The sequence below is a fragment of the Chrysemys picta genome, chromosome 6 (genome assembly GCF_011386835.1).
Source record: "Chrysemys picta bellii isolate R12L10 chromosome 6, ASM1138683v2, whole genome shotgun sequence".
Taxonomy (NCBI): domain Eukaryota; kingdom Metazoa; phylum Chordata; order Testudines; family Emydidae; genus Chrysemys; species Chrysemys picta.
Genome location: NC_088796.1, coordinates 87909220 through 87924374, shown reverse-complemented (window position 1 = coordinate 87924374; position 15155 = coordinate 87909220). Strand labels below are relative to the sequence as shown.

At 38.9% G+C, this 15155-nt stretch overlaps 1 protein-coding gene across 18 annotated transcripts in view; it reads left to right on the top strand.

The window, feature by feature from the left end:
* The window catches only part of AOPEP (aminopeptidase O (putative)), a 410457-nt gene that overhangs the window by 313872 nt on the left and 81430 nt on the right, over positions 1-15155 (top strand). For all 18 annotated transcript variants that reach the window (XR_010588857.1, XR_010588861.1, XR_010588856.1 and 15 more), the window contains one exon: positions 12519-12605. Coding sequence is in view for 8 of the 18 variants with exons in the window: in XM_065550410.1 (XP_065406482.1) it covers positions 12519-12605 (87 nt within the window). In the remaining 10 variants the exon portion in view is untranslated. The remainder of the gene's footprint in view (positions 1-12518; positions 12606-15155) is intronic.

Sequence of the window (15155 nt, the reverse complement as noted above, 5' to 3'; positions counted from 1 at the left end):
TTGATGTGCTGGGATGAATTTGTAAGCTTGCCCAAAGGATAATCTAACTCAACACCAGTAGCTATTATTTGGGCTTGTTTTGTTGCTGCATGAAAAGTATGGGGGCTTTTCCTACAACTTGAGAAGTACACAAAATCCTGGAATCGGCATAACCTCTCCTAGGAACATGTTTAGACTGCAAGATTTATTGGGTGCTCAAAATAGCATTTCCCCAATCAGCAGGCCTCCCTCATTCCCTAACAGCTCCAGGAGCCAACAGCTGTGCATGTTTGTTCCAAGTGATTTCATTTGCTGCTGGGTGGCATGAGTGAAATGTTCCAGGCTCCTTATTGGCGCATTATAGTATGTCATTCACTTATTATCCACTATTTTTCTAATTGTTTTGAGCCCTTAATTTGCTCCTCCTCTGGCAGCCCAACGGCATGGTGAAATTTTGAAAGTGGGAAGCAGATTGAAAGAGAGATCTAAATATGGAATTGTTTTCTATTTGTTCTTTATCCAAAGCAGCAAAGAAAGAGAAGGTTGGTGCTTAGTTCCATTTTTCTAAAACCTGCCATATGAGGTGACTTTTTCTTTTTTTTGTATTAGGTGCTTTTGCTATATTTGACTGTTTATACAATGCTGTGGGGCAGTAAAGAAAGAAATAGCGCTGTAATACAAACCTCCTGGCCTTGTCATAAATCTGAAAGATTATACTATTTGTATATATGTGATGGCCCTTACAGATTTGCCAGGATGTTAAAGAGGATGTAGGATTTAAAAACACAAACAAACAAGTGCCTTCAACAGTCTGGATTTGTGTTTCCTGATTGTTGCAGCGTAAGACTGTAGCCGTATTTGTATTTTTAATGGAGCACCCTCTTAATGCAGTAATTGACACAACTCTTTACTTGGAGCAATTTCTAAAGATAAATTTTATTAGAAATTACTATTTTTAATGCTCGATGGCTTGCTTTGTGCTTTTTCATTTCTCTTTAAATGTTGGCTGTAGATCCTGGTTATCTCTGGACAATACCACAGAGCAGGAAAATCTGTCACACTCAAATAACATAAAATCTAGGTAGAATGGGGAATTGGTCAGATCAAAATTGTTAACCACAGTTAGTCCTGACGTCATTACCTTAGCCACAAATAAACCACTCACAACCCCTACTCCCTATTGCTTAGTAACTGACTAACTTCCTAATATGTGGGTACAGTTTTGTCCCCACTATGGTTTTGCTACATTTCTTTCCCTGTCCAAAAGAGTTAAAATGGTGGGGTTGCGATGCCTCAGAGGAATTTTGCTGTATTCTACTGGGGTAAGAGTCTTTGGAAATATAAAGTGTGGGTGAATGAGCGATGCAAAACTGGAAACCTATCCTGAAAGATGATCCCTCACTCTCACAGATCTTGGGAGACAGACCAGTCCTCGCTTACAGACAGCCCCCCAACCTGAAGCAAATAGTCACCAGCAACCGCACACCATACAACATAAACACTAACCCAGGAACCTATCCTTGCAACAAAGCCCGATGCCAACTCTGTCCACATATCTATTAAAGTGACACCATCATAGGACCTAATCACATCAGCCACGCCATCAGGGGCTCATTCATCTGCACAACGTGATATATGCCATCATGTGCCAGCAATGACCCTCTGCCATATACATTGGCCAAACCGGACAGGCTCTACGCAAAAGAATAAATGGACACAAATCTGACATCAGGAATCATAACATTCAAAAACCAGTGGGAGAACACTTCAACCTCTCTAACCATTCGGTGACCGACTTGAAGGTGTCAGTTTTGCAACAAAAAAACTTCAAAAACAGACTCCAAAGAGAGACTGCTGAACTTGAATTAATATGCAAATTAGATACAATTAACTTAGGTTTGAACAGAGACTGGAAATGGTTGGGTCATTACACTATAAATCTATTTTCCCATGTTAATATATCCTCACACCTTCTATGGGTCATCTCGATGATCACTTCAAAGTTTTTTTTCTCTCTCCTGCTGATGATAGCTCATCTCAATTGATTGGCCTCTTACAATTGGTATGGCTACTCCCACCTTTTCATGTTCTCTGTACGTATAAATATCTTCTTTCTGTGTGTTCCATTCTGTGCATCCGATGATGGGGGGGAGGGATAGCTCAGTTTGAGCATTGGCCTGCTAAACCCAGGTTTATGAGTTCAATCCTTGAGGGGGCCACTTAGGGATCTGGGGCAAAATCGGTCCTGCTAGTGAAGGCAGGGGGCTGGACTCGATGACCTTTTAAGGTCCCTTCCAGTTCTAGGAGATGGGATATCTCCATTTATTATTAATGAAGTGGTCTGGAGCCCACGAAAGCTTATGCTCAAATAAATTTCTTAGTCTCTAAGGTGCCACAAGTACTCCTGTTCTTTTTGTGAATAAAACCCTGTTGTTCTCACTTCAGTACAGGGTGTATGCGTCTCCTGAGTTTACAGCATAAAGTCATATTTCCCTTAAAGTTGATTTCCTTAAGGTGTGTGTATATGAGAGGTGTCACATTGACATGCTTGGACACTGAAGTCCTCTGTCAACCAGACACAAACCTGGACAGTGAGAGAACAAGCTTCTCTGTACAATCCTACTGATATGCCTCCGCCTTTAGTCAGAGGAACCATCCCTAGCTTAGTTCAGCCTCCATAGGCCATTCACTCTGGCCACTCAGCTCAGTTGAGGTTGTCCAATTCCTAGTGGGAAAGTGCATATTAAAAAGGCACCATTGTTGGCAAACATTATCCAGCTGTGGTAATGTCAGTACAACTTGGTCCGATTCAGATCCAGTTTCTTCTGGATTTTAGAGACTAGCAAATCTTCAGGATGCCAAAACTGGTAAAGTCCACTCCGGCTCCCAAAAGAGGTTCTGAAAAAGCAATGACTAAGGCATATGGATCCCTTGTTGATGGGCATGACCAAGCAGCCTGCAGAGTATCTGAACGGTTACAGTCAGGAGAGTGGGTTGTGTGTGTATATATTTTTTAAGTGGAATTTAAACATGTTTATCTTTGATTGAATATATGGTACTTACCTTTCTGAGGAGAAAATCCCTCTATAATGCATTATTTTCATACTACTGTGAGAAACAAAACTTTTCCTCCCATGATCGGCAGTTCATTCATCTGAAACACTTTCCTGTTTGATCTTTTAAGGTCAGTTGGTCTGTCTAGTCTAATCTGTCTATTTTACGGTTTTATACTGCAACTCATCACCACTGTATCTGAGCATGTTCCATGTAAAATCAATAGCAATAGCAAAGACCCTGTTGGCTTTTATGGAGTCTCTGGCTTTCCTTTTTTGAAGTGGAGTAGAGTATTTGATTTTTATTATTTTACTTTATTTTGTTTGGTAGGGTTATGAGATGGAAGGGGGTGACCGTGTTGACAGTGTCATTCTTACAGTGGAAATCCTTTTGGAAGAGGAAGGTTTTGTAGCATTTCCTAAGGGTGGTCAGATTCTGGATTCACCTAATCTCTTCTAAAGATTGTTCCATAGCCAGATCCCCATGATTGAGAAGGCTTGGTCCCCATCTCTCTCATGCTTTGTCCTGGACTTTGTGATCTACATTGTACCAGAGGAGCACAGTTGTCATGTTGGTTCATAGATCAGAATTTGATTTTTAATGTAGTTGGGGCTTGATGCATTCCCTGTTTTGAAAATTAGGACTGAAGTCTTCAGCTAGGAGCCAGTGGAGGGACATGAAATAGGCGCCACATTCTTTATTGGCTACAGCTTTTGCATCCTCTTCATGTTTCACTTCCAATTCAGTGAATTATAGTAATGAAGCCAAAGGTGACACATGCATGGACCAAGTTGCTTGTCTGGGAGGAAGGGACAAAGTTTCCTAGCAAAGTGGAGGTGAAAGAAGGTATTTTTAGATACTGATACTACCTAGTCATCAAACCTATACATTGGTGTAACCAAAGGGATGATGTGCTGGCCAATTGGTACTTGAAGTCGTTTTTCTCTTTATTGAATGGAACATAAAACTTCTTCTACTTGCAGTTTTTAAAAACTTGAATAATAATGAGAGAGAACATGGTGGGTAAGATACTATCTTCATTGGGCCAACTTCTGTTGGTGAAAGAGACAGGCTTTCAAACTACACATATTCTTCAGGGAAAGCTAGTTGTGTCACAGCTAAATACAAGGTGGAACAGAATGTTTAGCATAAAATAATTAACACATATTCTAAGGAATCATTCAAGGTGAAGTGGCCTGTTAACACCCCTGCAGTCATAGGACAAAAAAGGAGGGCCAGTGGCTTACAGATGATTGTAAGAAGCCATAAATCCAGTCTCTTTATTAAGACCATTATTTTTAGTGTCTAGCAAAATTATGAATTTAAGCTCTCAGGCTCATCTTATGAAGGTGTTGTGCAGGTTTACTTTGAAGATGAGGACTGAGAGGTCAGATATGGAGTGATAATTTTATGAAAAGTGTTCGCCCACAGGTGATATGGTGGTTTTGTCTTATCATTTTTCTGTGTGAGTTCATTTGAGAGCATAGTGAGTGTCTGGGTTTGCCAACATAGTTGTTATTGGGGCATCTAGTGCACTAGATAATGTACACTACACATGATAGGCATGTGTAGGATCCATAGATCTTCAAAAGTGTGTTGTGGGGTATTGATCATTGTAGCTGTGGAAATATGTCAACAGGTTTTGCACCTGTTGTATTGGTGGGGTCTGATGCTGCTTTGAGTTGGTGGGTCCTGGTGTATGAGGAGCTTGCTTCTGATGATGAGGTTGGTGAGTTGTTTGAAGCCAGAAGAGGGGAAAGATTTCTTTCAGGATGTGGTGCCCATCTAGTATGGATTGTAATTGTTCAATTATACTCTGTAGGTTCTAGTGTGGGGTGGTAGGGGACAACTAGGGGTGTGCAGTTGAAGGTTTTTTCCCCCTGTATTGTAGCATATTCTCTCGGGGTATTTGGGTCACCCATTCCATGATATGATCTACTTCTCTGGTAGAGTGTCCTTTTTTGGTGAAGGCGGTTTTGTGTGTGTTAGATACTGCAGAATATGCTCCTTAAGGGCCTAGCTGTAGATAACATACTTCTTGTTACTGGATCTGTGAATATAAGTGTGGTGATCCAAGGGTTTCTTGTAGGGTTCCATTGTTGAAGCTCATTGTGGTGTCCAGGAAGTTGATGCTGGTGCAGGACTGTCCTAGGGAGAGTTTGGTGGATGGGTGATGGTCGTCGAAGTTGTATTGGAAATTTATGAGGGAGTTTAGGTCATCTGTCGAGCGGATGAAAATATTATCGCTGTATCTCAGGTATATCTTTGATTTCAGAAATTCTTCCTCAAGGTGGCCCACGAAGAAGTTGATGTATTAGGGAGCCATCCTACTACCCATGGCTGGTCCCATAATTTGGAGAAAGTGTTTGTTGTTGAATGTAAAATTGTTATGGATGAGGATGAAATGGATGAGTTTAGCAATGTGTTTGCGGGGGATATCTGAATGCTGTCCATTGTCTTGTAGGTATTTGAGACAGGCAGCTATTCATCACTGTGAGGGATGTTGTATAGGGAGACAAGGATGGTGTTTTGAGGGAGGTTGTTAATGTTGCAGAGTTTCTGGAGGAGGTCGGTTGTGTCCCAGAGGAAGATGGCCCTTTGTGTGGGGAGTGGTTCGAGGATGGTTTCTGTGAGTTCTGATATTCTTTCAGTAAGATAGTTGTGGCCTGATATGATGGGCCTGCCTGGCTTTCCTTGTTTATGTATCTTGGGAAATGTGTAGAAGATTCCTGGGGTGGCTTCTTGAGGCATGAGCTTGTATTTCGATTTGTTTGGGCAAGGATTTGATGATATCCTTAAATTCTTGAGTGAACTGCAGTGTGGGATCCTCTTTGATTTCTTTATAGTAGGTGGTGTCAGTTGCCGATTCCACTTTGTATTTAGCTGTAACGCTCTGAGTATCTTTCCTAGAGCAGAAGATCTCTGTGTAGCTTGAAAGCTTGTCTCTTTTGCCAACAGGGGTTGGTCTAATAAAATATATTACCTCACCCACCTTGTCTCTCTAATATCCTGGGACCACCATGGTTACAATAACACTTTTAATTTTTTTTTGGCAGTTTAAGGGTTATGGGCATTACTTCATATGCTAGAGAATTAGACAGTGGGTACCTGCTTCAGATATAATCTGTCCCACTACTGCATATATATATATATATATATACTTGATTCAGATGTTGGAGACATCATGTCATAGCTGATGAGTTAGAGTTGATGAGTTATAGGTTCATGGTCAGACTTACTATGGCTGAGAAATTGAGCCCTGGGCAGTTTCAGCCATAGTAGTAAAATCAGAGCGGGAGATGGAGATTATTTTTGTCATTCTCCATTGGCTAAGTGGGGCATGGTTCTTGCCCCTACTCTGCAGTGTGATGTGTGGGAGCAGAGGAAGTCTTTGGTCTTTAGTGGTGCACGAAGGCAACCACTATGTAGAAGTGACTCCAAAAGCCAATGGTACTGCAGCAAAAAAAAATTAAACAAATATTTCCAAAACAGCTGTAGAAGGTGGAGCTGATTACATCTTTTCAGCCATCTCCAGCCTGTTGCTACTTAAACACAAACATCCTGAATGCGCAAGACTGAAAATGAGAGAGGAAGGAAAGCATTTGGTTCAAGTACAAGAAGAGTATTTGTTTTTAACTAAAGTTCATTTTTAAAAAACATTTTTCAGTTTGCATGCTGTGTTAAACATTCCGTTATATCACAGGCATTGTGATATAGAAGCCTTGCTCCATATGAGGGAGATTATGGCACCATAAATGGGAAAAGCTTTCATGTATAGGAGGGGGACTCTCTCTTCCCGCAGTTGTTGAAGCTGCTGCACTAATCGGTGTTTGTACTGGTTTTTTGCCCCGTTCTTCTCTGAGCGCTATATATCACTAGCCTATCATTACTTTATCTGCATATAATGAAAGATGAACAAAAGCATTGCAGTCATGTTCTGTTGTAGGTCAGAATTTAATAAAACGCAGCGAGAATAGGCAGACTGAAAGGACATATGGGGATTACAGAACTACATGTTTTAACTTAGTCACTTACTTGCAATGAAAGCTTTGACACCATAAGGAAGGCAAAATACACGAAACTGCTAGGTAGTTTCCCTGCTTGTACTTCTTGATGACAAACTCTGGCGCATTTAGTATTCTCCAACTGCAGAATGACTGACAAAAGAATGATGAATACATTCTGTGTGCATTTAATAGGATTTTGTCTAGTAAGAATATTTTAGCACATTGCTGAGCTGATACGCTGTCAATGCAATTGTCGCGCACACATGATCCGTACATTATTATCAACACCACCTCCTTCAGAGCTGATTCAGCATCACTGAAAATCTTACTAAGGAGTACATTTCTACTGACACGGGATTTGCATGCTAAAAACCCTGAGTCTGAGTACCAAATACTCATGTTCATTTGAAAAACCCAAACCTTACAGCATGAAACCTAGTGGGTGCAACTACTTAATTTCAATTTAAAATAGCAGCCATCTCAGCTATTTTAAAATTTAAGTGGGTACAAGGATATAGAAAAATCATTAAATCATTAAAAATATTTTGTTACAATAATGGGGCAAAGTGTGGGCAGTTTTCTAAACCCTACGTTTTCTGCCCTAACCAATTGTAAAAACTACTTTTAAATCCAAAATGTTAGTCTGCGGCACTCAGCAGTGTTCACTAATTATCCCTGAAGATAGTATAGCTGAATCCAATTTATGAGAAGCTAGGAAGAGAGAATTATGCTGAAAGGAAATAAATAATTTCAGATGGAAGAAATCGGTGATGATCTAATCAACAGGCCAGCATTCCGGGGCTCCAGAGATATTCAGCTTCCTCCTCATTAATTAAAAATAATCCATTGTTTGATTAGTTGCAAAAGTTTTTGTATTTCTCCTTCTGCAAGACTGAAGTCTGCAAAGAATCTCTAGCTCCTGTTGTCCATTATATTTACAATGGACTTATCTGTGGTTAGTTACTGTAGTATTTATAGTTTTGATTAACTTTTCATATTACATGTCTTTAGTTTCAATAGTGTAGTTGAACACATGGTTTGTAAATATCTTAGAAGTCTTTTTGGTCCAAGTTATGTTCTGTTTGGAGCTTTAGTTGGACAATAATACTTACTAAAAGTGTACTCAGGTTTAAAAAACCCTCTATTTTCTAGGGTCTCAAAACATGTTTTTGTTCTGAGATTTAGATTTGTTGTCTCCTGGAGCTTTTTTAATTGGATCCAGCTATTAGCAATATTTACTCATTTCCCCCGAAGCTAGTCTCCATTCTGCAGACCAAAGGCTTAGTACAAACTTTTTAGATTTTTTTTTTGTTTTTAATAAAATGCATGGTCTAAATTACTTGCTTTCTAAATCTTATTTGCAAGCCTCAGAGGTAAAATGTTTTCTGCATGTGTATGATGGAGGCTTTCAGTGACCTTGATTATTACAATATATTGTATAAGCTTTATGTGTATTTTAACTATGCCTGTCTGGCCATTGTTTGATTTTTGAAATCATTTGGAAGGTAGGTGGGTTTCAAATACTAAAAGTGATTGCTTCACTTCAAGGACTGTTTGAGATGGTCTAAAAATGTTGTCTTCAAACATAGTCATTGGGAAGCTGCTGGGCATTCACCATTCTTGAAAATCAGGGCACTTAAATATGGATTTAGTATCCCAGCTTTAAGCATCCATTTAAAAAAAATGTTGGCTCATATTTGTAAAAACAAATTTTCCTACTATATTTATATTCGTAATAACTGATTTAAGAATTTATTTGTATATAATTAGCTACTTTTTTACTTTTTTGTGGGTTCGAAAATAAACTAATCAGTGTCACTTTGGTTTCTAGTCAGTTTTACTTTCAAGTTCATTTGTACTAGTAAAATGCTACAGTGTTTGGGTTGTGAACAGTACTGCAGGGCATTATCCATTTGTCTAAAACTTAGAATTTTTTTTAAAAATGAACATTTTTATCGGTCTTTTTTTTTTTTAAGCTCTCTCTCTTTTTTAAACAAAGCTTTAAATTGGGGGCTCAATGCAACCTGACAGCAGCATCCATTTAAGACTTTGGTCTTAAGGATAGCAAAACAAAACAAAATAACCCTCCACTCCGATAACTTCCTTTGATTACTAAATTGAAATGGCATGTTTTCAAATGACATATTTGCAACAGTCCATGAACCCAAATTGTGCTGACAAAATTGTGGGATGTGTTGCAAAGTTCATAGATATGTACAGGAAATTTTCAGCTATTGAATGGAAAATTGGTAGACACTTCAGCATAATCCATAATACCAATTGGAAGGGGAGAACATTTTTAGTAGCTCAAGATGATCCATCAGGAACCTGACCTCCTACAAGACCTGCAGTCAGTTCTACATCCCCCAAATCACTTTTCCTCCCTCCTCCTGAGCATCAGGCAGAGAAGTTGAGACTGTCAAAAGGACAACCATAAACTTAGATTCCGAGACTGAAAAAATAAATTACATTCCAGAGTTTGGCATGTATGTCCTGCAGCTGCCAAACCCAGACCCAGTGTTTGTGCGTGGTTACAGGTGTTATTTCAGAGCCGGAGTACGTAAGAGCCAGACAAAGTAAAGCACAATCAACTCTGCCAGCAGCAACAGGAAGAGTTGCTATAAATTACTTTTCAGGTTCAGTTTGTGCTGAATATGGTATAACTAGCCAAAAAAACACACGGTGCATCTCTCTGAGCTATGCAGAAGAGCACAGAGAAATGTGTAGAGCAAGAAGGGAGAGTCTGACATGGCTCTCAATATGAGAAAAAGTGTAGTGAATTCTTATTTTTACCCATGAGTCTTTGCTTCCCCTTTCCCTCTTCCTTTGCACCAGGGAGGGATGGATACAGAAGAGCCTACACAAGATAGAGTGTGGTTACTTCTGTCCCACCACAAACTACTTAGTTTTCAATATTTCCTTTTATATATGTTCATTAAAGTGCTTAGAAACATGACACATTAATTACACAGGAAAGCAATGCTACCTGCTTTAAGTGTTGGATGAAAAGCAAGGAACTGAGGGAATTTTTTTTTCTCTCCTTCATATGTGCGTAAAAATCGTAATGTGAGAGGGATTAGCGCATGATCTATATTAGAAAAATTACCTGTTGCTGTGTTGATAGCATGTGTATATGAACTGGTTTAGCTGCAATTGTGGTTTAGGACAAACTACATTTAGTGCCACGTTACAAAAAGACTTGATCACTACATGCTCAAAGCAAGCCTTAACTCCTCTAGCAGCTAAACCATCTTCAGCCACTGTTTACTGGAGTCCACTACATATGATGGATTAGAAAGCAGGTGGGAATGACTGAAATATTGTATTTGAAAAAGCGCTAATAATGACTGGTTCTCCTGCAGTTCGTTGTATTGAAAGTGCCTTTTTCGGCTTTGTGAAAATAGGAGGCGAACATGCCATCTGAGGATAACAGACATGCTGCTTCTACCCCGATTGGTGATTCTCTGCACCTCAGTTTTGGAAATCTGCCATAATTTCTATAGCCAGAGAGTTTGTTCTGCATGCAAGATTCTAAGTGTCTACATAAAAAATACATATTACAATAAGAGCCTCTTTTCTTTCATATAGCCAGAGAGTTTGTACTGCATGTAGGATTCTAATACTTTTAGCTTGTCAGCAGTAACTTTTAAGAAACAGACTACATCCCCAGCACACAATTAGTCTTTTTATTGTTTGTTTTATATATTTATTATTACTTGTTTAATAAATGATCCCAAACACCTACCCCCCAACCCTGAGTTTCCGAAGTCCCTTGTTGTAGTCAGAAGTTGCATTCCAGAAATTTTATGGAAGAGGCCACACAGTGAAGAAATCAAGGACCCAAGGAGAATTTTTCCAAAGCCTGTGACCATTCATCACTTGTCATGAATTTAATTTTAATTCATGACAAGTGATGAGTTTAATGAGACTGTCAATTCATCTATATAAGCCTCTGAAATTCCTCCCTGTGATGGAAAGCTGATGATGGCTGACTGCCGAATCCTTAGAAGTTCAAAATTGTATCCCTTGTTGTAGTAATGGTAAAGGGTGAACAAAGAGTTGGGGGGATTGTAGAGCTTTAAGGAATAGCTTGCATCAACTTGAAATTGACTAAAGCATCCTCTTCTACCTCCAAATTGTTCACAAAAAAGACCTGTTTCCAGCTTTCATTTTCCCTGGTTTTTTATCGGTAAATCGATCTTTAAGAAGTGATTTGTGCTAGATTAGTAGATAATTATATAATTTAGACTCAACCTGCCAAAAATATTGAAACTACTTATATTTTATTATTACTGCAAAAACGGATTGTTATAAAGTGCCTCTCCCTTGAAAGGCAGTAAAAGCAAGCTGTAATACAAGTAGTTTTTTAATGCACTTAACTGCTTTATTTTTGAGGAATGCTGTGCCAATAATAGAATATAAAATGTTTGACTGCTCATTGAGTATAATTGAAGAAGCCGTGATGCAGTGTAAAATGACACTTAAAGCCACAGAAGTGAATGGTTAAAAACAAATCAAAAAGACATCAAAATGCAAGGAAATATAAAGCATGCCAAAGCTTTGTAAAGAAGCTGCATTCGAAAGCTGTACTGGCCATATTGCCCATTTTAGTAGCAATATTATTCTTTAACTGTTTGCATAAGCCAATAACTGCTTCACTGAAGTGCATTCGGTACAGCAAATCAGCAACTTGAGCATGAATAGATGTTAGACACACTCTGACAAGCTGTATTGGCAAAACTGTGGTTTGCTGAAATGTAAATTATTTATTTCATGTTTTCTCATTTACCTTTTATCCTTTTCATCCCAGGATAGATGCAGCACTTGTCCCCCAGATACAGTTTGTACAAAAATGTGTTTTAGCCTCATGTCCCCTAGGTTAGACACTTGCCTAAAGTAAATAATGCAATTGTTTCTTACATCTGCTTCCAGAGCTTTGAAGCAATAACTTCCTCTTTTGTAAAACTAGAAAAGAAAAGGAAAAAAGTATTTATTTATTCTAATGCTAAGTGTAATTTTTTAAAAGTAGTTTTGTAGAATAATAGTTATGTTGAAAATAACAGACTCACTGATTCAACACATTTAAGTTGTGATTGGGATTGGTTTGACAATTACAGATGCTTGTTTATCCAGATATGTTGGGGTCCAAAAATCCTACTATAGATGCACATTTTATTTTTAGTGTGTCAGATGAGTATTAATGATCTAATAGTTTTTAGAGGCACATGACTCAATGCTCTAAACAGCATCTGCCTTTAAAAATAGGAACTTCATTTGTGTCCATATTTAGGGGCACATAGATTTTTAAGCCAGATTAGCAAGTCCTACTGAAGTACTTGAAAATGTTTCACAAACTGCCATTCCTCCAAAACACTTAAAAAAAAATTTAAAACTTTTAAAAAGTTGAGTGACATTGTATCAAATGATATCTACACCGACACAGTATGCATGTTTAATATTTATTTTCCTTTTCCAAAGGTTCGACATCGATGGTGTGAGCTTGTTGTTAAACACAAATATACAACAAGATATGCTGACATTGAGAAATTCCTCAAGGAAGATCAGGTCAGTTTAATTTATTAACATTTTCAAAATAATCACCCTGTGTTGTGTCAGAGTATAAACTGATTTTAACTTACTGTATATACTTGTTCATACGATGAATACTTTTGGTAAAAAAGTGACGCAGCAAAGAGGCTTATAAACGGGTCTACACCAAAATTTGATGATTTTAAACTCTTATGGAATCATTGAATTGAATATCTAATACATTGTCGTTTTGTTTACCTGGAGCATTCACAAGCATGGAGCCCCTCAGCTCCCACTGGCTGGGAACGGCAAACCATGGCCACTGGGAGCTGAGGGGCTCCATGACTGTGAACGCTCCAGGTAAACAAAACGTTCAGGTCCTGAAATATAGGGTCGGCTTATGAAAGGGTCATACAGTTTTTGCTATTTTTACCTAACCATCTTGGGGGGGGTCAGCTTATAAATGAACCGGCTAATGAACGAGTATATACAGTACTCTCTAGCTGTGAATTGTCAGATATCTGCATCTGAGACCTACACTATCAGGCTTTTATAATATTCAAAAGTAGTTTCCAAGGTCCTGTCTTTCTAGGCAAAAGATGCTGGTTTAACAATGGTGGTTAAGCAATTTAAACTCTGTTTCAGCCAAACCAAGTTAACAGTGGTTGACCAATGAATGTGGATGGAGCAAAACCTTGTTATAATCAAGTTAAAAGTCCAGATGATAGCTTAGGTAGAGATTTAGGCTAGAACATAGTTTTATAACTAGGTTAAGCCTCAACTACACGCTTAACCATAGTTGTAAAACTCTTGCTCAGTTGTTGATGAGGTCAAAGAATTCTACATATATGCAGTAGGGCCTAAATCACGCTGTTCTGACAAGATCACTCACATTTATTTTACTCACAATTTTTAAGTTAAATATGTACATGCATCCTCCCAACACACACACAGTGACATTATTGGTGCTGCTACATTCAGTATACTAAATTATAACAATTCACACTTTATTTGCAACATATGAGATTTTTTTTTAATGGCTGATCAGATAACATGCTGTATTTTTCATGACAATAGATTGCAACTTTGTCTTGCTACAGCAGCGCAGCTTTTATTAGTCTCCTGAACACTATCTTCTAGATCTAGATTACACTCCTAATATGCAGGAGAAGCCAGAGAACTAGTCCAAAATCCACAGCAAACAATTTGTTCTGATAAACCCGTTTACATAGATTTTTTTTAAATATATGTTTGTGTATTGTGCACATTTTAAGTTTTATATAAAGGGATGCAATTTCAGATACATGGAAGCTGTCATATTAGCCCCTGGTAGGCAAACGAAAAGCAACTGTATCCTTCAGCTCTCTATTAAAAGCCAAGTTGAACAGCAATATATTTAGAATGGTGATTATGCCAAATAAGGATCAATGTTTTTCTGCTTTGTCGGGAAAGAATTTTTGAAATCATAACTGCAGAGTTTTTAAGCTGTTATCTTTGAGATCCTTCTTATAATTTACTCCAGTAGGGTGTACAATTTGTGGCACAACTAAGTTCTGGAATGATTACATGTGAAATCAAAGCACTTTCTTGGCCTTACTGATCATGAAAGAACGTCGTTATTTTAAAAGTCTGCAAAAAATGCAAATGTGACTAATCCAATTTGGGATAACAGAAAACCAGTGTTTACTGCATTTTAATGTTTGAGATTTGGGTGAAAGTATTACAGCTGAGCAAAAAAGAGATTTCTTTTTGTGGAGGATTTTGATATTTCAAAATTTGGTTTCATTCTGATTTGGAACCAAACCCAACTATTTAGCAATTCTCTGCGAAAAGGAATGGAACTCTGCCTCCAGGATACTCTGCCTGCTAAGGAGCTGAACCCAGAGAAGCTCTAGAGCAGGAGTCGGCAACGTTCGGCACGCGGCTCGCCAGGGTAAGCACCCTGGCGGGCCGGCCCAGTTTATTTACGTGCTGACGCGGCATGTTCGGCCAATCACGGCCCCCACTGGCCGCGGTTCGCCGTCCCGGGCCAATGGGGGCTGCGGGAAGCGGCACGGGCGAGCGATGTGCTGGCCGCGGCTTCCCGCCACCCCCATTGGCCTGGGACGGCGAACTGCGGCCAGTGGGAGCCACAATTGGCCAAACCTGCCATGTCAACAGGTAAATAAATTGGCCCAGCCCACTAGGGTGCTTACCCTGGCGAGCCGCGTGCCAAACGTTGCCGACCCCTGGTATAGAGTCTTCAGTTCCAAGGCAAACAACACTGTCCACAAACACGTTTTAATTTTACCAAATTACCAATTCTGATGATAATTTCTAGAGCTGGTTGAAAATAAATGTTTCAAGAAATATTAAATTAAAATGTATTTTTTTTAGTGGTAACTTCATTCTTCTTTCTGGCACTAGATGGTATGTTACATTGCATAAAAACATACCCCCACCACTTACTAATCAGGATTGTTCACTTGGGCATGACTGCAAGAGTCAACTCAACATTTGTAAAAACTCTGGTCAACATAAGGGGACTGAGTTTGCAAACCCACACTTGTATTTGCAGCCCATGTTTATGTCAGTAGACACATTGTG